Raw genomic sequence first — 25,384 nt, 5'->3', positions numbered from 1 at the left:
ATGGAGCCTTCAATGTGGGGTTCCTCAAGGTTGGATTTTATCCCCCTGTGCTGTTTAACATCTACATGAAATGACTTGAGTGGGGTCATCCAGAGGTTTGGAGTAAGTTGTCAGCGACATGCTGATGACAAATAGCTCTGCTTCTCCTTTACATCTGCAGGTGAGGCAGTGGAAGTGCTGAAACAATTACATATCTTTAGGCATCAGGCAAAAACATTCATCTTCTCCTAGGCCTTTGGCTAATTAAATAATCTATGGTTTTGTAAACTGTGGCAGGGGTTATTGTTTTTGATGGTTACTATGTTTTTATGTTGTGATGGTATTTAATAAATTTGTTTAAATTTAATAAATAAAATGACAGAACTTTGTGGCTGGGCTTGTAGTTGGAAATTTAATTTTCTGCTTTGTGGAACTTCATGCTTCTTAAAAATTTAACTTGGAGTCAGTGGTTTCATTTGATAATAGAGTAAATAATACCAGTGAAACCACACTTTTTGGACATGCATATTTTAGTGTTAATTTGTGCAACTGTGAAATGCTTATTTATTGGGGATGATGATAGATGTATGAATATTTGTTCAGCATTGGTTTTGGGGGGGCTGTTATCTGCTACCTACATTACCATGTAGTACAGATTTTTTGGGAGTGTCACCCTTAAGAATGGCATCTTTAAGAAAATCAGAGGAAATTCTGGACTTTGAGAGTGCCTTGTTTTTACAGCTGTAAAATATCAAAACATTTCTGGCTTGTAATTTTAATACTGTGGTTGTTAGTCTGGATATATATTTTTTAAGGAAAGAAGCTTAAAATTACTTGACTTGCAAATTATAAGTTAAAGAAAACAAATGGCTAATGCATTGGTTAGAAATACTTCCTTTGTTGCTGGGATTGAAGCAGAGAGTGAAGTGGAAGCAAGTTGTCCTTTATGTCAGGGAAGCAAGACAATTTTTGTCCTGAAAGCCACATTCTTTCTCAAGCAGCCCTGCAGGGGTTGTGTACTAGCTGTGGGAAAAGCCACCCTGCACTTTCTTCCAAACATGCTCACATTAATATATACAAATGGCACGCTCATCTCCATGACACACATATGGTCCAGGCCACCCGTCCACATGCTCTCAGCTTCCCCCATCCCCTCATTCAGCAGTTAGGCTTTCAGGGGAAAGCATTTAACATTTTTTCAAGCCCAGCTGCCCAAGCGGGGGTGTTGGTGTTGGGTGAGATCTTCATGGACATTGCAGCAGAGGAGAGGAGGGGTGCTTTCAAGCCTAATTGCAGTGTTGGGGCAATTTTTGAGGGTCCCAGTTTGAGTGGAGGGGCAGGTCAAGGAAGAAACCTGGGGCCAGATAAGGAAGCCCAACAGGGTATGTTTTAAGCCAAAGGGAAGCGCAGTGAAGGAAGGTGACCATAGTACAGTTATACCTCAGGTTACAGCCGCTTCAGGTTGCGTTTTTTTGGGTTATGGACCGCCGAAACCCAGAAGTACCAGAATGGGTTTCGGCGTCGTGCATGCACCGAAGCACTAAATTGCGCTTTGCGCATGCACAGAAGCGCCGAATCGCAACCCACGCGTGCACAGACGCGCAGACGTGGGTTGTGAACGCTGCGGGTTGCGAACATGCATTCCGCACGGATCACGTTCGCAACCCGAGCGTCCACTGTATTGTAATTTATTTTTTCAGCTTTACTTTTTAATGTAACCTGTTTTTGCTTTCTCTTCCCAGCTTTCAAAGAAACTGCAAGAGAGAGGCTGGAAAGTGGGAGACCTCTTTCAAGCAGTGCTGAAGTACTGTGAAGTAATGGAGAAAGTTGCTGATGGGGAGAGAGCTCTAGGCAGCAAAACCTTTTTTGGGTGGCTTCAGGAACATGTCTGAATGCCATATGAGAAGATGCGCTGATTTCTTCATGCCTCCTTTGGGAAGAAGGAAATGTGTATCATATACTTTAATTAGCAAATGTACTATTTGTATTGTGATAAGCTTTGGGTTGAAAGTAAGCATAGCTGTCCTGTCAGGTGCTTTGAGATGCTCTGTATGCTTTTTAGCCCATCTTTTTATCTTCATCATAAGCCCCTCCATTCAGCCGGTGTGTGTGCACTTCTGGCTAGGCTGTGTTTTGCCTGCAGCAGCAGTGAGAAGGATGAGCTTTTGTGTGTTGTGTGTAATAAGGGTTTCAGCTAAACCAGGGCAAAAAAAAAAAAGTTATACCTCGCTCCTCCTACTTATTTGCCTCTTTCTTTGTGTCCTTTTCCTCTTAACAAGCTCCAAGAGGTATTCAGAGTCCACTTGCAGTTTGCTTTTGCCACTTTCCCCAGAGCAAAGCAAGACTGCATTGATATCTGCTGCCTCTAAGGCCTAGCTGAACATGCAAGCAGAATAGGAGGGTCTGCTCACTCTAACCTGTGAAGACTCTGGTGGAAGGTTGCATTCCTTGTAAATTGACTTCTCTTAGCAGCTAGAGAGAGCTGAGAGCTTGCGTTCAGGTGTGTGCTCTCATTATATTTTGATATCTTTTTTGATATCTATGAAAAGTTCTATTTATGTGTATGTGAAACAAATATGTGCAAAGAAAAATAAGTGGGTTATTCTTAAATGCCTCCCAATAAAGTATGACAGTAGCATCAAATGCACAAAAATTAATAACCTACCAACAGCTGGATTTTTGTAGTTTATGAGGTGGTGTCAGGAAGCATCTTTGACTTTTGATCTCTGAAGTACTGTCCCAGGACCAATGTTGCATCTTTATAAAGCAAGTTACAATTGGGACGGTTTGTGACAACAGTTGCTTTGTGTTAAAGTAGATTGAACACAGCCTGTAAGAAAAATTGGCATTAGCTTTGCACAGCCATTTTAATATACTCACTTTGGAGATGGAATGGCAAGGTCTGTCCACATGCGGAACATTTCTATGCTGTAGCAGGATTGGGGCCATACTTCCAGCTCTGCCCCAGATGCATTGCCTCCTTCCTTTGACAGTCGTCTGTTGAGTCTGCTAAGGAATGCTAACGTCCAAGAAGCCTTTGCTGAGAACCAGGTTCAGCATGGGAATGTTGAAGGAAGGGCATTGGGCTAAAATGTTGCCACACGCCTGCTTCAACATGGGAATGTCCTACAGGCAAGCAATCTGTGAATAAGACAGTAGGTTAGAAATAATGGGTTTCTTCGCAATTGCAGACTGGGACAGGTTGACGTAGTTTGACACTGAGATGGGTGGAGCTTTGCCCTCAATCCATATCAGTGCTTAATCTTAGGACAGCAACTACGTTGTGTCTTATCCGTGGCTGGAGGGCAGCAGTATGGCTTTGGTGTTGTACTCCAGGAAAAACAGAGCAGATCTTTGATAATCAAATCCCAAAAGAGGGCCGATTCATCTGGAAGCAAAAGTCTGCTGCTGCTCCTCCCCTATGACTTCAGCTTCATTCAGGTTATGGCACCTCAAGTAAAAATGCATTTCCCGTGTTTCATTGAGCATTGCTTCTCTCAATATTATTTTAGCATGCTTCTGGTCACCTTTTTCACTTTAGTTTTGAGATGTCTTTGTACATTCCTGTTAAAGCTGAAGTTGTATTTTAGGCTGTTACTGTCTGTTGAGTATTTTTTCATGCCACGCGTTTACGAATAGTTGGGAATGCAGCTGATTGGATCAGTTATGCAGAGTTAGGGCAACTCGCAGCCTGATTTGATCTTGAGGAAGTTTACTTCAAAGGAAATTCTACCGAAGTCCAAGTAAATGTGTTTAGGATTGTGGTATCAGTTGGCCATTTATAAAGGCCGTCATTGAATTTTGACTTTTTGCACTTTTTGCATCTTGAGGCCTCAATTTGAAGAGCAGCCTCCCTCTGTTGACCCCCTTTTAAACCCCTAACAGCTTTGTACTGTGAAATCTGTGGCTGTTTGAGGGGTAGGAAAGAGCTCCCAGCCCAGTGATCACAGTGAAGGTGGTCGAGGCATCAATTCCCGAATCCCCTTCTCCACAGTACTGTTGCACTTGAGCCTAATGGTTTCTTTGCTGCCACCTTGGTGTGGACCAGATCTGGTGCCTGTAAAAGGCAAGTTGACATTCTTCAGGTACAGTTTCCCATGGCACACACCTGCAGGGCCAGAAACCTTGCCTGCTCAGTTTTTCTCCTAGGCTACAGCTTGAAGGCACAGAAGCTGTAGCGAGGAGTGGATGACAATTGGAAGCAGTGCTGTAGAACAGCTGGGAAAAGGACATTAAGAAGCCCTTGCTGCCTTTCTCCTGGGATTTTGAAACCCACTTAAGTAGCTCACGTCCCTCCAAATGAGAGAGCTGGGGATTAAGGAGCCTCGGAAGCACCACCGTGTGAAAGATAGCTTGGGAAAGGAACTCTTCATCCTCTCCAAGATTCTTCACAGTCTGGTGTTTCCGAGAAGAGCTACAGGACTTGAGGTCTACATCACCCCAAAACCCAGCTGAAGTGAAGGTTAAAGCCCTGGTTTTCACCTAGTCTGAACAGCAAGCAAAAGGTGCTTTGCTGCAGCTGCATTTTGCTTAGTACTTAGGGTTGCTTTCTTACGTTTTTCCTATGTGGAGAACACAGAAATGTGGTTTCCTTGTCTTCCCAGGACGTGTCAGATACTTGTGTGAATGATGACCGCGTGTGTAAACTGCATATACTTTTCACACTTCTTCCTGCGCAGAAGTGCTTTCTGTCCAGGAACCGCGTAACATGCAGCTAAAAAGCAATTTGAATAATTAACAGTTGTTTATATCTCTGTGTAGCGAATGAAGCAAACAAGATCTTTCCCTGTGTAATGACGACTTTTTGTTTTTTTGTTTTTTGAAATGTGGTAATACACTTAGTTGTGAGATGTGAATTTCAAGTTGCACTAACCTCGTCTTTGTTGAAGCAGTCTCTTAAAATAAATTATATATAAACATATTAGGTACTGTGTAATGCTTTCTGATTATTTATCATGGAAATTGTCAGTTTTCTTTTTTTCTCTTCCAAACAAAGGTAGGACTTAATTGTATGGGGATTCTTGGATGGGAGCGTTTGTAGTTTCAGAAATGTTGCCTGAAAGCAGCTACAGAAACTTCCAGTTGCCCTGAGATTGCAGACACAATGGCTCCATCCAATGGCTAACTGCTACTCAGGCAACCACACCAGTGAGGAGAGATTAGACTGGCCCTAAATGAATGTAAGACCCCTGTTGGATAATAATAATAATAATAATTTTTATTTATACCCCGCCTTCCCCAGCCAAGGTCGGGCTCAGGGCAGCTAACAAGCAATAATAAAAACAAGTTGAATGAATACAACTTAAAAACAAGATTAAAATACAACATTAAAATATTGAAACATTAAAATATTAAAATGCAGCCTCATCACAGGAGGAGAAAGGAAAAAGAAAGAGGAGGAGGGAATCAAATTGGCTTCAAGCCAAAGGCCAGGCGGAACAACTCTGTCTTACAGGCCCTGCGGAAAGAAATCAGATCCTGCAGGGCCCTGGTCTCATGAGGCAGAGCGTTCCACCAGGCCGGAGCCAGTGCTGAAAAGGCCCTGGCTCTGATTGAAGCTAATCTAACTTCCTTAGGGCCCGGGACCTCTAGGGTGTTGCTATTTATGGACCTTGAGGCTCTCCGTGGGGCATACCGGGAGAGGCGGTCCCATAGGTATGAGGGTCCTAGGCTGTGAAGGGCTTTAAAGGTCAAAAGCAGCACCTTAAATCTGACCCTGTACTCCACCGGGAGCCAGTGCAACTGGAAAAGCACTGGGTGAATATGCTCCCATGGCAGAGACCCCGTGAGGAGCCTCGCTGCAGCATTCTGCACCCGCTGGAGTTTCTGGGATCAGGGCAGTGACCCATCAAGACCAGCCTCCTTTTCTCACAGTGGCCAACCAGATGTCTGGGGGAAGCCTACAAGCAGAATCTCCTTCCTTGTAACTTGAAGCCATGGGTTCGGATCCTACCCTCTGGAGCAGGAGAAAACAAGCTTTCATGTGGCAGCCCTTTAGATATGTGGCTATCCTATCTCCTCTCAGTCTCCCCCTTTGCAGGCTAAACATACCCAGCTCCCTCAATCATTCCTCGTGAGGCTTGGTTTCCAGACCCTTGATCATCTTGGTTGCCCTCCTCTGCACCCGTTCCACCATGCCAATATCCTTAAATTGTGGTGCCCAGAACTGGACACAGGACTCCAGGTGTGGTCTGACCAAGGCAGAATAAAGAGGCACTATTACTTCCCTTGATTACACCTCTCTTGATGCAGCCTAGAATAGCATTTGCTTTTTCTGCAGGTGTATCACACCGTTGACTCATATTAAGCTTGTGGTGTATTAAGAACCCTCAGTCCCTTTGCTGCCTAAGCGCTGAACATTTCATTTGCCCCTATAAAATTATTTTTGCTAGTTCGGGCCCAGTTCTCCAATCTGTTAAGGTCATTTTGAATTCTGATTGTGTCTTCTATGGCATCAGCTACTCGTACCAGTTCGGTGTCATCTGCAAATACAGTGGTGCCTCGCAAGACGAAAAGAATCCGTTCCGTGATTCTCTTCGTCTAGCGGTTTTTTCGTCTTGCGAAGCAAGCCCAATGACGGCTTAGCGGATTAGCGCTATTAGCGGTTTAGCGGCTTTTAGCGGCTTTTAGCGGCTTATCGGCTTATTGGATAAGCGGCTTAGCGGCTTAGAAAAAGGGGGGAAAAAGGGGAAAAAACCCCGCAGGAACTCGCAAGACATTTTCATCTTGCGAAGCAAGCTCATAGGAAATTCATTTTGCGAAGCACCTCCAAAACGGAAAACTCTTTCGTCTAGCGAGTTTTCCGTCTTGCGAGGCATTCGTCTTGCGGGGCACCACTGTAGGATGAATAGCCCCTCAATTCCTTCGTCAAAGTTGTTTATAAAGATGTTGAACCACAACGGGCCCAGGTCAGAACCCTGTGGCACTCCACTTGTCCCCTTTTCCCAGGATGATGAAGAACCATTAGTGAACACTCTGGGTTCAGTCAAAGATTTGTCTGGCATGACTTGATTTTGAGAAACCCATGCTGGCTCTTATGAATCTGTTGTTGGCATCCGTCTGTCTCGGGAGACAATGGAAGAAGGGGCCTTGCAGGTAAAATAAAACCATTTGAGAGTTACAATTCCTGCTGTGACTGTACAGACTGATATGGGAGAGACATGTTTTCTTGCAGGTGGGGCAGACGACAACATCCAGTCTTGCTGCTACGGGCGCACCATGGCACCTCCCCCCTGTGCTTCTCTCAGCGGTCATTCTTCCTCTGGTCACTGCTATTGATGTATGACCTGTCTGTCTCTAGGCACTGTGATCGTCTGGAAGGAATTCCGACACTGTGGGGTTAAATGTTGCCAGCTTTCATGGCACGTTTGCAGACATCTTTTTAACAGAGTTGGTCAGCCAACTGGCCTAGCACATCTTGGTGATCCTGCCATTTTTCATTCTGTGAACATGACCCAAGCCAGTGTAGACATTGCTGATACAGGAATGTGAACAAGCTAGGAACATGGGCTTGGGAGAGCACATCTTGGTTTGATATCTTGCTATGTGATGCCCAAAATCATCTTGACAAAGCATATATGGAAGGTATTGCTCCTGGAGAATGTAAGTTGCCCACGACTTGAGGAGATTTCACCCCTCCCATATCCAAGAATCTCCTGACGAGTCTGCTGATTCTCCAGAGAGGAGGAGCAGTGTTTTGCTTTCTACTTATTCAGCTCCAGCACCAAGTCAGTCAGTCAGTCAGTCAGTCAGTCAGTGTGTCGGAGAGAGAGAGAGACTGAGTGTTAGAGATCGTGTGTAGAGATAAGGTTGCTGCTAAGAGCAGCTGCAGACACTCAGTGTAGCATTCATTTATGCTTAGACCTATTTAGCTCTGTATATAATTTTGTATCATAGTTGTAGTTATAGAATAAAAGAAGATATTCTACAGAGCTGCTCTCCGAGTTGTGTATACACTGCTAGACTCTGCTATACTCTGCTGTGCGACGACTGTATTGTGGAAGTGAATCCGGTGCTCACGGCTCTAAGCTGTGAGTCCACAGCACTTTGACCTGGTGGTCTCTGGAAGTGCTACCCAGCTCGCCTAGCCCAGTCGGGGTTGAAGTGCATGAGTCCAGTTGGTGACACTGGTTCAAGGGCGATGCTGACACGACTCACTTCCATAAAGCAGCGTACTCAACACACAAACCTGGTAGACTAACCATCCCCAACCTGTGGCTTTCCAGATGTTTTAGCCTGCAACTCCCATGGGCCCTAGCTTATAGGACTAGTGGTCATGGATGATGGGAATTGTAGTCCAAAACATCTGGAGGGCCAAAGGATGGGGATACCTGCGGTAGACCTTCATCTTGGTATTGGTCATTAGCATCACATGCTCCCATAACCCTTTTGGAGAGACGAGCCATTGCTGTAACGGCCTTGCCAATACCAGCATCAAGCTGGTTATAGTGGAGCCCAGGTAGACCTCAAGTGTGTGGTCACCAATGCTGATATGTGGAGAGCCAGCAACATCCTGACCAGGATCTTGGTCTTTGCTGATGGTGAGATCTCAATGCACACTTGGGCCAAACAGATGGTGAGTTTCTGTAGAGCTTTCTCAGAATGCGCTGTCAAGGCTGTGTCATCTGCAAAGCACATCTCTCACATAAGAACCCACCATATTTTAGTATGGAGCTGTGCCACGTTGAATAGACCCCTGTCACTCCGTGAATGGAAGTATACACTGTCTTCAGTTAAACTGAAGGCATAGAAGAACCAACAGGCAGGAAAATATGCCAAAGAGTTGGAGCGAGAACACCTATTTCACACTGCTCTTTATGGGGGACGTTTCTGAGGATGAACTGCCATACTGGACAGTGCAGTGCATGTTTGTAATCACAGCATCCTTTTCCTAAGTGCTCAAAATACCAACTGCTGAATTCTCAGTTCTATTCCCCCCCCAATAATATTTATTAACATTTCATACAAACACAACACATACTATGAAATCAATGAAACAAAAACAAAAGAAAAAAATTAAAATAAAATAAAACAAATATAACAGATGATAGCCAAAAATACAACCACAAACACAAGAAAAATTAGTTAAACTTCCAACTTCATAAACATATTACTTGACTTCCTCTAATCTCTTCCATCAGAATTTCCTTTTAACTGAATGTAGCAGTTTTCCAATATCATTATTCAAAAAACAATATTCCGATTATATTCAAATTTCTTAACTTTTCTTAACATTCTATTTCTTATTTATAAATTTAATTCCATTTTTATCCTGGGCCTAATTGTTTCTTTCAAGTGATTACATATCTTTAATATTACAATATTTATTAAAGTAGTCTTTAAATTTCTTCCAATCTTCTTGATATTCCTCTTCTTTCTGGTCGCGGATTCTCCCAGTGAGATCAGCCAGCTCCATGAAGTCAATCATCTTCACCTGCCATTCTTCCACAGCTGGTAGTTCTTGTGTTTTCCACGTTTTGGCTATTAAAATTCATGCAGCAGTTGTGACATACAGAAATACCTTTACATCTTTACATCTTTCTTGGGCAGATCAGGACCTAATATTCCAAGGAGAAAGGCCTCTGGTTTCTTTATAAATGTATATTTCATCAATTTTTTTTAGTTCATTATAAATCTTTTCCCATAAGTCTTTTACCTTGGGACAGGTCCACCACATATGATAAAAGGTACCTTCCTTTTCTTTACATTTCCAGCATAAATTGTCACAGTTATAGAGTATATATGGTACAAGAAGACACCACTTTAGGGCAGTCTTATGTACACAGGCCTCCACGCCAAACAGCAAATGTTAAGTCCCATGTTGAAGAGTTGCTGTCCGAGTTTCGCTGCCTCTGGGCGCATAGTGCAGCTGGGCTGGTTAACCACACAGCTAGTCAGGCTCTTCCTGCTTCTTCAAGGATGAGATGGGTAAATAGGAATACAAAAACACTGAAAAATGCTAAGTGGCCATCTCTCCACCATGGAAACTTCAAATCCACAAGAGATTATGTTGGTTTTGAAGAGTGGACTGAAAAGAAAAATAATGACTAGACAAGAATGTCTCCATGGAAAATTAACTGAAGAAGCTGCTAATTAGAGCAGAATCGCTTGAGGAAAATTATTTCCAGGCCGTGCTAACATTTATCAGATTAAACTCCCTTCAACAGATGGAGATACATCAATCAAATCAAAGGAGGAGTATAATTTGGTGCTTTAAAGCTTTTAACTGTATTTAAGCCTGTGAACCTAATTATTCTCAACTTTACTAATGATGACTATGGGCCTGAGAGAGCGAGATAAGTGAACAGGGGATTTAAATCCAGATATTCTGTGGGTTAAAGCCTCAGTGCCTAGGGCTTGCCGATCGAAAGGTCGGCGGTTCGAATCCCTGCGGCGGGGTGCGCTCCCGCTGCTCGGTCCCAGCGCCTGCCAACCTAGCAGTTCGAAAGCACCTCCGGGTGCAAGTAGATAAATAGGGACCGCTTACCAGCGGGAAGGTAAACGGCGTTTCCGTGTGCGGCTCTGGCTCTGGCTCTGGCTCTGGCCAGAGCAGCGATGTCACGCTGGCCACGTGACCCGGAAGTGTCTCCGGACAGCGCTGGCCCCTGGCCTCTTAAGTGAGATGGGCGCACAACCCCAGAGTCTGTCAAGACTGGCCCGTACGGGCAGGGGTACCTTTACCTTTACCTTTTATTCTGTGTCTAAGTCCCACAGCCCTCTTCCATGCTTTGATTTCAGAGTAGTTACACGTATACCACATTATTGCATAAAAAGGCCCAAACTTGCTGTTTATACAGCTGAATTTTAGCCTTAGAAGTAGCCTTGGAGGAAAGGTTCAGTCACCCTCCCTGCCCTAGCCTTTGTACACTTTGCTTTCCCAACGGTGACTTGAAATATTTTTAGCTGCACTTTAGAAATAATTTTGTTGTTCTGCTCTGTCAAATTAAACATCTCTCCTAGTACTTAAGAGCATGACACAAATGTTTGCTTAGCCTCCCTCTCCTCTAACCCTTTTCTTTTCTGTTGCTTTTCCACTCCTCCTGGAAACAAGATTCCCAGAGATTCAAGGCTTATCAGTGGTTCATAGTTTGTATACAACTGCATCAGGAGTCAGGATAACTTCCAAGGTAGCTGCAAGCTCAAGCCTGTAAATTCTTTTTCATTTTTTAAAAATGTTGGTACATTTAAGGTGGGGAGGGAGTCAGCCAGGAGTACTGTTTTGAAGGCCAGATCTTTCAGCCTTACTTTTCCCTGGTAAAAAAAAGCTCAGAGCCCTTGGTTTTGCTCCACATCTGCTTTCAGCCTTCACAGTGCCCCAGGGTTATTCCCCCCACATGTTAACCTTGAATAATTTGTAAGACCTGGGAGTATTTAGATTAATGATTGAAGAAGAAAAAGCAGAAGAAATGCATTTACAGTGCTGTCAGAGCTGCCTCTAGGTCCCAGCTCACAGAGGACCAACGCCAGGCTGTAGTTATGTACAAAAGTCTTTATTGAGGTTTAGTTTCCATTTCAAAACCGCAGCGCGCAGCTCTACGTCTTAAAGCCTAGACCGGCGAAGTACCGTCTGAGTCTCCTCCCCTATGACACCAGTTTAAGATCCTAGCCCGGCTCCACCTTTTACGCTGCTCTCTCCTCCTCTGGGTCCTCCTGCCCGCTGGGGCATTGCCCTTTCTGGACTCTTCCGACGCTGAGTCGCTTAGCTCCTCCCCCTCCCTCCGGCGGGCTTTAGGACCCGGTTCCCAATCCTCATTCTCTGCTGTCCCGCGCTCCTGTACATTTGAACTTGCCTCTCGCGCCAACCCAGTGACCTTCCTCCTGACCGTTACACTACTTCTGTCACTGCTTCCCTCTTCCGGGATACTGGCCGGATCTGACCTCCCCTCCGTTGTCTGACTCTCCGATGGAGGTGTGGTCAGCCCTGCCTTATCTTCTCTCCCTGGTGGGGAATGCACTGGCCCTGATCCTTGGGACTCTTCCCCCCCACTCTGCTCTGGTGGGGAAGCTGGTCCTGATTTCCAACTACTGCTCTGGGAGTCCCTGCTGCCCCCTTGCTCCTGGGACGTTCCCCTTGGGAACCCCCTACCCCTGGCCACTGGCGCCCCCTTCTGTGAATCTTCCTATTCGCTGGAGAGGCTCATGGAATCCCTCGGTCCACTGTCCTCTTCTCCTACGCTCCCCTCGGATTCTTCCCCTTCGCTCTCCATCTCCTCTCTTCCCTGTGCCTCTGCTCCTGAACCCCTGACAAGTGCAAATCAGTGTTCTGCACTCCTAAGTTTGGCAATTAATTGTTTAATTAATTACCAATACAAACCTGAACGGTGGAAACTGTTTTTAGTGCGCTGGTCATTTAATTAAACTGACATGTTATATTTTTATTATTTATTCATTATTTAGATGGAAGTGTAGCCTGAACCTTGTCCTCGCCAGGGAATCGTTTGCCCGCGTCCCCAGTACCGAAGAGAGAGCAAAAAGCACCAGGAAAGATTCTTCTTTGGAGAAAAGAGTTTATTGTAATCTGTGCACAGAGACAACCAGCAGAATAGGTTCTGAAAAACTGGTTGTACAAGGTACAGAGAATATTGAGAGAAACCCTTCCCATCTCCCTTCAGAAGAAAAAAGGAAATAATTCTTATAAGAAAGCACAAAAGAGTGCCTTGAACTAAAATAGTAGTAGCAGAAGCAGCAATCGTAATAGTAATAATAATAATAATAATAATAATAATAATAATGTAATTCTAATTTTTGTATTACTTATATTAAAATAAAGAAAAATGATGTTTGTCTCCCAAAGACCAATGGAAGCCTTACCATTATGACTGGAGTGGGTATTCTTTTACTCCTACATAATTTGCAAGTTTCCATACGGACACATTCATACATCTTTGATCTCTGGTCAACCATCAACAGGATCTGAGTGTGCTTCTAAGTCTTTGGATAACAGAGTCTGGCAGCAATGATAATATATATATATATATATATAAAAATTACAGTGGCTTTGATACCACTTAATTTGGGAAATTTAGCATGGCCCAATCTAATATGTGTACTCCAATAACCACATTTCTGGTTCAATTATAGTATTTATTTATAAGCAAATGACGGTTTTATTGCAATCAAAGAATAAATGATTGTTCTGATATATCAAATTGCCTCTTATTCCTGAAAATGATAGCTCTTGTGGGGTGGTTTGTGCTGCGGAGAAGGCAACCAAGCCTCGTGTTCATTGCAAATCTAGTATGAAATTATGGGATGTGAGAACCATTTGTGTTGGTAGCACTCAGATTCTCAAGGAGGTGAGCTGCAAGGCCTTGCTCATTTGAAGCCAGGGAATTTAGTAACTGAACTCACCACACCGCCTTTCTGACTCATTGCATCTCTCTCTTTATGGCACTGAAAACATCTTGGATGTATAACTTTCGATAACCAACAAATTAATAATTTGGCAGTTTCACAACCTGTTATGGACTGGTACTGTACCTAAACATTTCTGGCCTTTAGCCAACATATTTATGAATTGCTTCCAGATTGCTTACCTATTTTTGTGTCCTCTGAGTGCTTCAATTCCCCTCTCCCTTGGGCCCAATCAAAGATCGTAGACAAAGGCTCTGAAATTACACCTGCAAGCTCCTTTAGTGCCCTTGTATGCTGTTCATCAGGCCCTGGAGATTTGAATTCATTTCAAATAGCTAGGTGTTCCCTTACAACCTCCTTTCCTATCTTTGCCGTTACTTCGCCTGTTTTTTTGGCATGGGTTTTGCTGCCTCTCCAGACATCGTTGCCAAATGGGTTGCCATGAGGGTTGCCAGGATAAGGGTGACAGCCTTAGTCTCTGCTTGGATGCCGAGTGCCATTTTGAATAAAGATGGTGAACCAAAATTTGACTCCGGTGTGACTTCACCAAATCCTTAAAAAGTACAGTGGTACCTCAAGTTACATACGCTTCAGGTTACATACGCCTCAAGTTACAGACTCTGCTAACCCAGAAATAGTGCTTCAGGTTAAGAACTTTGCTTCAGGATGAGAACAGAAATTGTGCTACGGCGGCGCGGCAGCAGCGGGAGGCCCCATTAGCTAAAGTGGTGCTTCAGGTTAAGAACAGTTTCAGGTTAAGAACAGACCTCCGGAACGCAACCACAGGTACCACTGTACATTATTTTTTGGATTCTAAAAGTACCTGAGCAGCGCCAGGCACTCACTGCTAGTCCTGACTCCCTCCTTTGGCAATCCTCACAGAACTCTAGCCCAATGGTTGCCATTTATCTGATCTGAATTAATTTTATAATGAAATGATTTTAGAATGTTTTATCATTTTACTGTTGTTAGCTGCTCTGAGCCCGGCTTCGGCTGGGGAGGGCGGGATATAAATAAATTATTATTATTATTATTATTATTATTATTATTATTATTATTGAATGGCCGGAGGGGCTGATGGGAACTGGAGTCTAGCAACATCGAGAGGGCCTCATCTCCTCTGCCTGTTCTAAATGCTAAGCGTGAACAGGATAATGGCTTTCAAGCCTGTTCACATTGTTCAAGAACAGAGCTGCTGTTATTTTCAAGGGCTGTTTTTACCCGTAACGATTTGGCAATCTTAGGCCTTTGCAAGCAGCACAGTATTGGGATTTAATGACAGAGGTGGCTCTTCTTACCACCAAAAGCACAGCCTGTGGGGTGCTTGGCAGCCTCCTATCATCATCTCCCCCTGGGTGGTACTCAGTTCATCTGGCATCTCTCCACGAAGCAGGGCTGACGCTTTCGTTCCTTGCCAGCGTGTGTGGGCAATCACTTGTCAGAACATTCAGTTCATCCTCCATGAAATAGAGGTTTTGTTTTTTGTTTTTTTGTTATTGTTTTCATATATATATATATATATATATATATATATATATAAACAGCTTCCATTATTTCAGCATCTTGCAACAGCATAAACAAACCCTGTCACCTTAAGGCATTTTGGGGAAATGAGTACATGTTTGTAATTATTGGTTTATGTTCTACTTCATTCATTTCTGTGGTGAGCAGAATATATGTTTATACCTAGGCTAAATAACTTGAGATGTAGACCAGGTCATGATAATATCTTTACTGGGGGAGCATAAAGCTGGGGCAAGCAGGTCGTATTTTAAAAGTGCCATGTTGCTCATTGGTAGTGCTGGAGAGCGATGTGCAAGTGAGTGGGTCAAAAAATATTTTGCCTTTGCTGCTCATCTGTATTGACCTCTACCCAAGTTATGCAACAGACCACTGAAGGAATAAACATTGCCATTTCTCCTAGTTGGAGACAAGGGTGGACCTTGGTATGGGGAATTACCCATATTTTTCGCTCTATAGGACGCACCCGACCATAGGACGCACCTTGTTTTAGAGGATGAGAAAGAAAAAAAATATCTCCCCCTCTGTGCTCAGCACCCCTTCAGCGAAGCAGCAGGAGAAATGGAGCCCCTTCCATTTCTCCTGCTTCACTGAAGGGGCACTGCGCAGCTCTCCCTCTCTGCTGAAGCCCGGAGAGTCTTGCTCTCCCGGCTTCAGCAAAAGGAACCCGAAGCCTTCGGAGCACAGCGCAAGTTCCCGCTGCGCTCCAAAGGCTTGAGGTGGCTATCCCTGAAGCCTGGAGAGTGAGAGGGGTTGGTGCGCACTGACCTCTCTCGTGCTCCAGGCTTCAGCGAAAGCAGCGCGAAGCCTCCGGAGCGCGGAGGGAGCGCTCCCTCTGTGCTTCGGAGGCTTCGTGTTGCTATCGCTGAAGCCAAGGAGCCTGCATTCGCTCCATAGGACGCACACACATTTCCCCTTAATTTTTGGAGGGGAAAAGTGCATCCTATAGAGCGAAAAGTACGGTAGCAGCAAAGGGCCTCTGTTCAGCCCTACCCCTCACATTTGTCTCCTTCACCTCTATGCTCTGTCACGCAGCGGCGGAGGAAGCTGCTTGGGCACCTGGAGTGGCGTGCCCAGGTGCGGGGCGAGCCTCCCATAGGGACGCGGCGCACAGCGGAGCCTCGGGAGTCTGCCCGCCTCCTCTCACTCAGCCACCCTACAGCTGGGGGGGAGGGAGCAGGTGGACCGTTTGGGCAGGAAAAGCAGGCCAACACTCATAAAATATTGGGGAAGGGGAAGTGTGTATTCACACTACTAGGTTGTGAAAGTAGCATTTGTGGCATGGCATATTTTGAGACGTTTTCAACTTTTGCATGAAAATGGAACTTCCTGACATAGAAAAGATGGAAATGGTTGGTTTAATTTTTACGTTCTGTGATTATTACATCTAAAAATACAGTCTTAGGAAACCGCTATTCGTGAGCTAATATATTTTATGGAAACTCCCAGTTAAAAGTGTTTGATGCGGTATGCTTCTTAGGAAACCAATATTACCAGTAATTGAAACTGTACAGCCAAACCATAATCCATGCAAACCAAACTCATCATTCTTTGTTGAAGATCTACACATCAATACATTATTAGGTGTTTGATGAATTGGCTGCCTTCTAGCCACCAATCTGTTTTTAGGCACAATTCCAGTCAGTGGCGTAGCGTGGGTTGTCAGCACCTGGGGCAAGGCAAGTAATTTGCGCCCCCTAACCCATGGATTTGCGCCCCCTAACCCGTGGATTTGCGCCCCCTAACCCTAACCCCCAGATGTTGCGCCCGGTGCGGCCGGCCCCCCCTGCACCCCCCACTCTACGCCACTGATTCCAGTCTTCCTGAAAGACCCTATTCCCCCCTGCAGACATGCCCAGGCTCTGAGGTCTCCAGCGGAGGCCCTTCTCTTGATCCTGCCACCCTCACAGGCACACTTGGTGGGGATGCAGGAGAGGGCCTTCCCGCTGGTGGCTCCTCCCAGACAACTTTGGAACTTCCTTCCTGGAGAAGCCAGAATTGCTGTCCTCCTGCTGGGAGGTGACAGGCCTCTGGGAACTGGCTCCTTTTTATTTTTAAGGAAAGGGCTTTTAATAGTGCTGTGCTGTTTTCATTATCTGTATTTCTATCTATCTATCTATCTATCTATCTATCTATCTATCTATCTAATCTATCATCTATCTATAAAAAATTCTATTAGAGTTTCATTACTTTTTAACTATTATCTATGTTTTATCTGTGTTGTTGTAATTTGTATAAGTTGCTGTGAGTCCCAGTCTGGGGAAAAGCTGGGATTCAGACAACTGGGAGATGCCCCCAGATTAATCAAAACCAGCTCAAAATACAAGGGGAAAATGAATGAACCCTGTGTATACAACCCGTCCCAATAGTTTACCAAACATAGAACCTTGCAAGATAAGAGTCGTTTTCTTGTTGGCGTAAATTAAGAATGTAAAAGGAAGCCAGAATGTCCATTCTGATGGGTATTCATCATAATCGAGGCTCTTTCTGTCCCACTGCAATTCCACCCCCCCACCCCCCGATTCTTCAATGGCATTTCCCTCCACTAGCATCTTCACTCCCTAGCTTTCTCAAACATCACAGTTAAAGCTAAAAGGCACACTTCAGGCTATTTTCATGTTGACTGATGTCAAAATGCATGCATACCAAATTTGTCTGAACCATGACAGATATATTTGCAGTGTCTGTATGTTGAAGTGTGTGCCCTCGGAAAAGTATTAGTATACTTTTAATTTACAATTTTAAGTGTTTTGTTCTGCATGGGGGTACACCCAGAGGACTCCTGTTTTGGGAGGTGATTTCATGCACTTAATATATTAACCTCACTTACCCTCCATTGAATTCAATAGTATTCAGAGTAGACATGGCACCAGGTCCAACAGAATTGGCTTGTTCCTGTGGCTGTTTTCCCATGACCTGCATGCTCTGCCTTGAACCAATTAAAATAAATGGGTCCGGCTTCCTTTCATGGCATTTATGATTCTCCCCTTCCACATTTTAACACAGGCCAAGGGAGCGGTGATTTTAACCCTGGTCTCCTACATTTAGTTCATTTCATATCCCTCCACATTATGGAAAGAAGGCACAGAAAAGTGAGTAAGTTGTGGTTGGGTGCAATAATCTGTTTCCATAGGGCTGAAAAGGTTAGGGGGTGGGGCTTGTTAACTGTTCTGTGTAACACCTTCAAAGACTAATAAATTCAGGCTCCAGTCGTATCTGGGAGCCATCTCCGTGGAATTTAGTGGGGCTTGCTTCTGAGTAATGTACGGTTTTTGCAACATTAACCCATACCAGAAATTGAAACAGCAGCGACCAAGGTTAGACACTTTTCATATTTAATTAGGTAAAGTAAAGGGACCCCTGACCATTAGGTCCAGTCGTGACCGATTCTGGGGTTGCGGCGCTCATCTCGCTTTATTGGCCGAGGAAGCCGATGTACAGCTTCCGGGTCATGTGGCCAGCATGACTAAGTCGCTTCTGGCAAACCAGAGCAGCGCACGGAAACGCCGTTTACCTTCCTGCTGGAGCGGTACCTATTTTTTTACTTGCACTTTGACGTGCTTTCGAACTGCTAGGTTGGCAGGAGCAGGGTCCGAGCAACGGGAGCTCACCCTGCCATGGGGATCTGAACCGCTGACCTTCTGATCGGCAAGTCCTAGGCTCTGTGGTTTTACTCACAGCACCACCCGCGTCCCTGTTTAATTAGGCGCTAAGTACTTAAATACAATGCTGGAACAGGAAAAGGAGAGCAATACCAGTGCTGATTCTGCATTCACTTTATTGTGTCCCTTGTGGCACATTTGTCAATGTAGAACTGAAGTATTTCTGAGCCTTTGATTTCCCCCTTCTGTTCATTAAACTGCTGCACCAGGTTGCATCCCTCATTCTTCAAAGGATGCAAAGGAAAGGTCATTGTTCCGTGGTCTAGCAGGAATTTGTGTCCATGGCTACTTTCAGCCAACACAAATGCCGCCCAAAATACAGAACAACAAAAGTGAATTAGCCCCTGTTATCACATTAACCTAAGTGCTAACAGCTATATAGCACAGGGGTCAGCAACTTAAGACCCATAGGCCAGAAACGGCCAGTGGAGGTCATTTGACCGGCCCATGAGCCTCCCTCGAACGGAGTTGCCTGCTTGCCTGCTGCGCTAAATTGGCACAGCACAGCGCAGGGACTTGCTTCCGGGCACCAAAAATTGCGCGCACACGCACACGCACTCACACACACACACACACAATCCGACCCATGGAGGGACTGCGGGACTGATCCAGCCCAGGCAAGATAAACCTTGCTGACCCCTGATATAGCACATTGCAGTGCATGTTGGTTACCTCTTGATTTTCCTAACTCTTTGTGGCTTAGAATTAGATCGCTCAGTTTACTTTTTAGCAATGGAATATATCTCTTGAAAACCTTTTTCTTTAAAGAGGATAACCTTTTGGACTGCTGTCATTTTATATGTAATTCCAAGCTGCATATGCCTGGTTGGAGGTAGGGTACATAAACATTGTAAAAAATGTATACAGCAGTACCTCGGGTTAAGAACTTAATTCATTCTGGAGTTCTGTTCTTAACCTGAAACTGTTCTTAAGCTGAGGTACCACTTTAGCTAATGGGTCCTCCTGCTGCTGCTGCGCTGCCGCTGCACGATTTCTGTTCTCATCCTGAAGCAAAGTTCTTAACCCAAGGTACTGTTTCTGGGTTAGCGGAGTCTGTAACCTGAAGCATCTGTAACCTGAAGCGTATGTAACCCAAGGTACCACTGTATATTCATTGCACTGGTTAAAAGAAATCAACGCAGAGGAGTTGTCAGAAGGATTTGTATCAATTAAGCTCCCTCCCCCCTCCAGCTGATATTCAACATGAATTTTCAGCCATGGCTGCCAGGAGGGAGGATGGATAGAGAATCCTAGTAGTTGTCTCCCACATTATTCCCATTAAATTCCAGTAGCAGCCTAAGTACACAGCAAGGCACATAAGGAGAGGTTCCACCCCCTGACTCGCTCCCAGCTGGCATTTACTCTCCATTTGCTGCCTCCAGATCTAGCTCCCTGATCTTCAGCCAGTGGGTCAGGGCCTTCTGCTGAGTCTCAGCCTGACCCCAAGGTCCATCACAGCAGCAGCAGCCCCATACAAAATGAAAAGTGGCTCCCCAAGACGTGTTTGGGCGAAAGCTGAGCCTGAGCTTCGAAAGCTTTAAGAGAACTGATGCAGCTGAAAGCCAGTAATTCTGAGAGTTTTCTCCCAAACTTTCAAAAGTGGAACTTGGCTAACTTAGGCAGCACCTCAAACCAAGTGTCATCTGCACTGGTGGAGGAAGAGGGGGGCGGGGGAGCGCACCGCCCCTGGCAGCGCGGTCCGGGTGGGGTGCCATCGCAGCTGCCCCCCCGACGGCACTGGGTGTTACCACCCCGCAGGCAGCACATCTCGCCCCTGTGGGCGGCACGCCACAGCCCCAGGACACATGCCATGCCCCTGAGGGTGGCGTGCCATGTCCCCGGGACACATGCCACACTCCCCTAGGACTGTCGGGATCTCCGCTCGGCCAAGCTGATAAAGCTCATCTTCCTCCGGAATCGCCCTCCTGACGAATAATTAATGACCTGAGCCTTTGATGAGGCTTTCAGGCATGTTCCGATTCACCAGAGAATCAAAGCAGCACGCGGAAGTGATGAGATTTTTAGCTACATCGTTATGCTTTATTTCTTACTACGCAGACAGAAAAATACATCCTCTCTCTATGAAAGCAGAGAGCAACTGAAACATAGGAACAAAGGAAACAGGAAACCACTAACGTCACATCCCGTCTCCCGTCTCCCATGAGACTTCCAACAGTCTGGAAAGTATCTGGAATGTAAACAGAGTCCTGTGACTCTAAGCAGCTGCTCAGTGGCAAACAGAAACTAACAAGGACATGCGCCAGCCACGCCCCCACCTGCTCTCCGCCCCCCCCGGTGCCGGAGCATGAAGCTCTGCCACTGATCATCTGCTGGGATGAGCAGAGTTTGCAAAGGCAAAATTCTGGCGGAACTATGGCAGGCTACAGCAGCCAAAATCCTCTCTCCTGGGGCTCCCCACCAACCAATAAGAAAGGGAGCTGGTTCCTGGTATTTTTAATGCAAAACCCTAAAAAACAGCCCTTTTGCTGCTGCAGCATTAAAAATAAAAATTAAATTTGCTTTTGCGGGTACAGGAGGCAGGGAGGGGGGGGAAAGGAAGGAAATGAATTAATTCAAGGGACTCCAAATCCCTGGTGGACTTGGAATGACTCATTTTTCATTTTCATTTGTTTTTTTACTACGGTTTTGTGCAAATGTGGAATAACTTCAGTTACAAAAAACAAAAAACAACCCCTGTTTGCACACAGATAAACAAATTCTTTCAGGCATGCATGTAGCAGAACTCAGCTACACAGCACAAATACATCCCATCAAACACTGCCCAATGGTGGAGAAACACTGAAGTTGATTTTGGAGACATCAGACTGAAAGCAACATGTACATGGAAACAACCAGTCATGATCACAGGTCTGCCTTAGTGTGGCTGCAGTTGTACTAGTCCCCATCATCATCATCATCATCATCATCATCATCATCATCAACTTTATTGCACTAGCCAAAGGCCATGGCATCATTCACAAAGGGAACAAAAAGGAAAGCAACAATAACCATAAAAACATCAGGCACTGCAAAAACAATAAACCACGGTCACGTCGCCTAGAAATTATTTGTTGCATACAATAGAATAGCAGGGGCTTCTCAGGTAGAATGTGCCAGCTTAAATGTCTCAATCACCTTTGCAGTTGACCGCTATTTTATCTACGTTGTTCTTTTCGCCTGATCTTCTTAGCTGCCAAGGCATGTCCAACAGGTAGATCGTGATCTAGAGGTAGATCACTGGACGTCTGTGGTAGATCACTGGTAGATCACTGGCTCCCCCCAAAGAAGCTGAACAACTGTGGCTCCCCTAAAAAAAGCCCTGAAAAAAAACCAACAACTTTGACCCGAACCACCCTCCCAAAAATGGGCCTTCCTCCTTCCTAAAAAAAGTTCAACAATTTTGACCTGAAACCCCAAAAGAGGGTTGATCACTACCAGTTTTTAACTCTGTGAGTAGATCGCAGTCTCTTGGGATATTGCCACCCTTGCTATTTTATAAGTTACAAAGTCATCAGTATCACTAAGCAGCCATTTCACCCTTTCCACCCTGTTTGATTGTGTTCCCTTCGTAAGCAGGGGTTTTATAAATCGGTCTCTTGGCTCTCTATATAGCGGGCAATGCAGTAAATAGTGGTACAGATCCTCTAGGCAAGGTTGCCCACACGGGAGTCTTTCCTTTGCCGTACCGACCATCCACCAACGCCGAGGGCATCGACTGGAATCGTAATTCTGTAAAATACTAGCCCCTATTCATACCAAAAAGCTCGGAACTGGACTTGCATTTAATTGCGCTGAAAACCTGAAGAAAAAGAACAGATTTAATTTAATAATACTGTATACATTAATTATCATAAAAAAGAACCCGAGGGGGATATACGATTTACTTAAGATATATAAAACTAATTACATAATTAATTGTGCATGGAATTCTTTATATTGCAAGGTAATCAACAGTCAGGAGATTAAGTAATTGGAAATCTTATCAGCTCATTAGAAACCTGAATTGTGTGTTAAAAGTCTACATTAAAATGTGCCCACAATTTCAAATTGACATAATTAATTGAATCTCCTGGCATTTCTGCAACCCTTAGCAGATTTTTGGGTGGGGTTACTTCCTGTAACCCACAGGACTTGCTGGGCCATTTCAGAGGTGCATAGCTGACAATGCATGCTGATCATGCGGCTGGAATTACTTTATTTTAAAATCCTGTTATATACAGCTTCACATGCCTATTTTGACAAGGCGAGGATTGATACGTTCAGGTTGGCCCCTGCCAGTACAGGATGCTGCAGTAGAGCCTATCAATATTTCAGATTGCCCCTTTGCTTTCCTCTGGGCAAAGCCGAGTTGGAACAAACGTTTCTTCCGATTTATCGCTCAAGAGCAGGTTTTGGGGGCAAAAGCGGCAGGACCAAGGCGAAACCATCTGGACTTTTGCCTAGAAAGCATGAGAAAAGTGGGAAAGGGCTCAGACCCAGAAGTGTGTGCTTTTCTTTTGTCATGTTCCTTGAGGTGTAGCCATTGATGTTTTAACTTTCCCCCACTATGGCTATTCTTAAAGGTAAAGGGACCCCTGAACATTAGGTCCAGTTGTGACCGACTCTGGTGTTGCGGCGCTCATCTCGCTTTATTGGCTGAGGGAGCCGGCGTACAGCTTCCGGGTCATGTGGCCAGCATGACTAAGCCGCTTCTGGCGAACCAGAGCAGCGCACGGAAATGCCGTTTATCTTCCCGCTGGAGCGATACCTATTTATCTACTTCACTTTGATGTGCTTTCAAACTTCTAGGTTGACAGGAGCAGGGACTGAGCAACAGGAGCTCACCCCGTAGTGGGGATTCAAACCGCCGACCTTCTGATCGGCAAGTCCTAGGCTCTGTGGTTTAACCCACAGCGCCACCCGCATCCCGTGGCTATTCTTAAGTTGTCACTTATGTACGTTTAATGTTTTACCTAGCTATTATTTTAGCACTGTGCTTTTTAATTGCTGTTCAGAGCAGCCTTGACACTGTGAGGGTCATAAATAAATATAAGCAATGAATCAGTTCCAGCCCATCTAACCATCTTCCCCTCCACAATGCCCTGAGCCTGAAATCCTCCCACCGAGCCCCCCCTCCACATCTGTATTTAAAAACTTAGCCCCTGTAGGCATGGACATTAATCTTTCCATCAAAGTAATGAGATAATTACTTGGTCTGTCTTTTCAGACTTACAGAAGATGGATGGAAACTAATGTGTGGGCTGAGTCTTTAGTTTGCAGCTTGTTTTTCCCCACTGAGTCACCCAAAGTTTCCAGTGTCTACCACACCTTTGGTCTTAGCTCATCCAAATTCTCAGTCAGTTCTCTATTAGATCCTGTTTATTTGGGTTAGCGTTTGGTTGAATTTTGCGTGTTTGCGTGTGCAAAATTGCTTGAGGTATTCAGAATTATCTTATAACAGAGTTGGTTCCCTTTGCCTCTATGTTCCATTGTTTTTAGCAACTGGTGCGATTTATTAATATTTTTTGAAGGAAAGTCTAAATTATCATTGAATTGTGATGCCAAACGCATTCAGTTAGCCACATTTTGTACACCAGGGCAATTGCCTTGATTTGACATCACATCCTAGGGAGATCTATGGATGTTCTGGCCCCTAAGTTGGTCTTTTTAGTTTATCCACTACAGATCTCCTAAATTGTAGGCTGGAGAATGGCAATAGATGGGGCAATATTCAGCTAAGTTTTACTTAAACCAGACCCACTGAAATTATTGAGGGTGCCTATTATTATTCTGAAATTATTGAGGGTGTCCATTAATTTCATTAGGTCTACTTTGAGTAAGATACCACCAAACATTTGGAGAATCGTGGTCAAGGCAGGATGGAGAAGGATTTCGAGACAGCGTTTTCTCCCTCCCCTGTTTCCTGCACTTGCAAGGCCCAAACTTATTTCTTTATGCAAGGGCAGCTCTGCACGAAACAGCTGGTGGGTTATTGTTGTTGTTTTTTAAAAATAAATTCTGGGAATATGCCTTCAACAACAACCAGCAGAAAGAGGCACACTGCCTCCTTTCCTCGTGGAAACAAAATGCCTCGGTTGTGCTCAGGCAATGAGCAAAGGGAAGTGGCAATAGATAGGTGGGGGGAAACCTGTCTACACAAGGTGCTTCTGTGCATCCACAGATGGGTACGTTATGCCTGATTCCCCCCCCCCCTTACTGCATCATCTGTGGATCAGGAAAAGCCAGATGAGATTGGGGGGGGGGGGGGCGGACGGACGACATTGTGTGAACAATGTGAGAAACTTGCATACATGAGAACTGTGGGAATGTTCAGGGTGGCAGGAGAGGATATATTGCTTATTAATATCCTTCCTAACTTGTGCTAGCAAGTTCTATAACTTAGCAGAGTTTACATTCCCCTTTTACATGCACAGCAGATAGCTGGTTGCAGGCTTGTGTAAGCCTCTCACCATTATACAGTTCAATCTGTCTAAGATTGAATTGTACGTTCCTAAGTAAGTTCCCTTGAATCCCTCTTGAAAGAATAAACATGCCACAATCTTATTCATAAGTCAGTAAAAGAAGTTTACTTGCATCAGGCAGAGCACAGTGTGATCCCTGAAAGCAGACTTAGTTACAAATATATACTTGTGGATCTACCCCATAGCGAGGAATGATCTCAGTGCCTCTGCTATCAGGGCAGTCCTAGCTAGAAGCTGGTCGAATGAAGAAGGAAGTGAAAAAGAGAAAGAGTGATGCGTGACTTGTCCTTTCGTTACCTGGACAGGTTAGGTCATGCCCACCTTCTATCACATGCAACAGGAAGGATGCTCCGGCCTGGAGGAACAGGAAGTTTTGACTGGCTGGACCAAACACCCCCTTGCATGTCC

The 25,384-nt window shown here is 44.9% G+C and overlaps 1 protein-coding gene across 5 annotated transcripts in view; it reads left to right on the top strand.

The window, feature by feature from the left end:
• Positions 1-4,900, top strand: part of AKAP11 (A-kinase anchoring protein 11) — a 40,948-nt gene extending 36,048 nt beyond the window's left edge. For all 5 annotated transcript variants that reach the window (XM_079983446.1, XM_079983445.1, XM_079983444.1 and 2 more), the window contains one exon: positions 1,722-4,900. In XM_079983446.1, coding sequence (XP_079839572.1) covers positions 1,722-1,871 — 150 coding nt within the window. In that variant the 3' untranslated portion in view covers positions 1,872-4,900. The remainder of the gene's footprint in view (positions 1-1,721) is intronic.
• The last annotated feature ends 20,484 nt before the right edge of the window (positions 4,901-25,384 follow it).

Source organism: Podarcis cretensis (genome assembly GCF_951804945.1).
Source record: "Podarcis cretensis genome assembly, chromosome: 7".
In the NCBI taxonomy this organism is placed as follows: Eukaryota; Metazoa; Chordata; class Lepidosauria; order Squamata; family Lacertidae; genus Podarcis; species Podarcis cretensis.
This window is presented reverse-complemented; position numbering and strand designations above follow the sequence as displayed.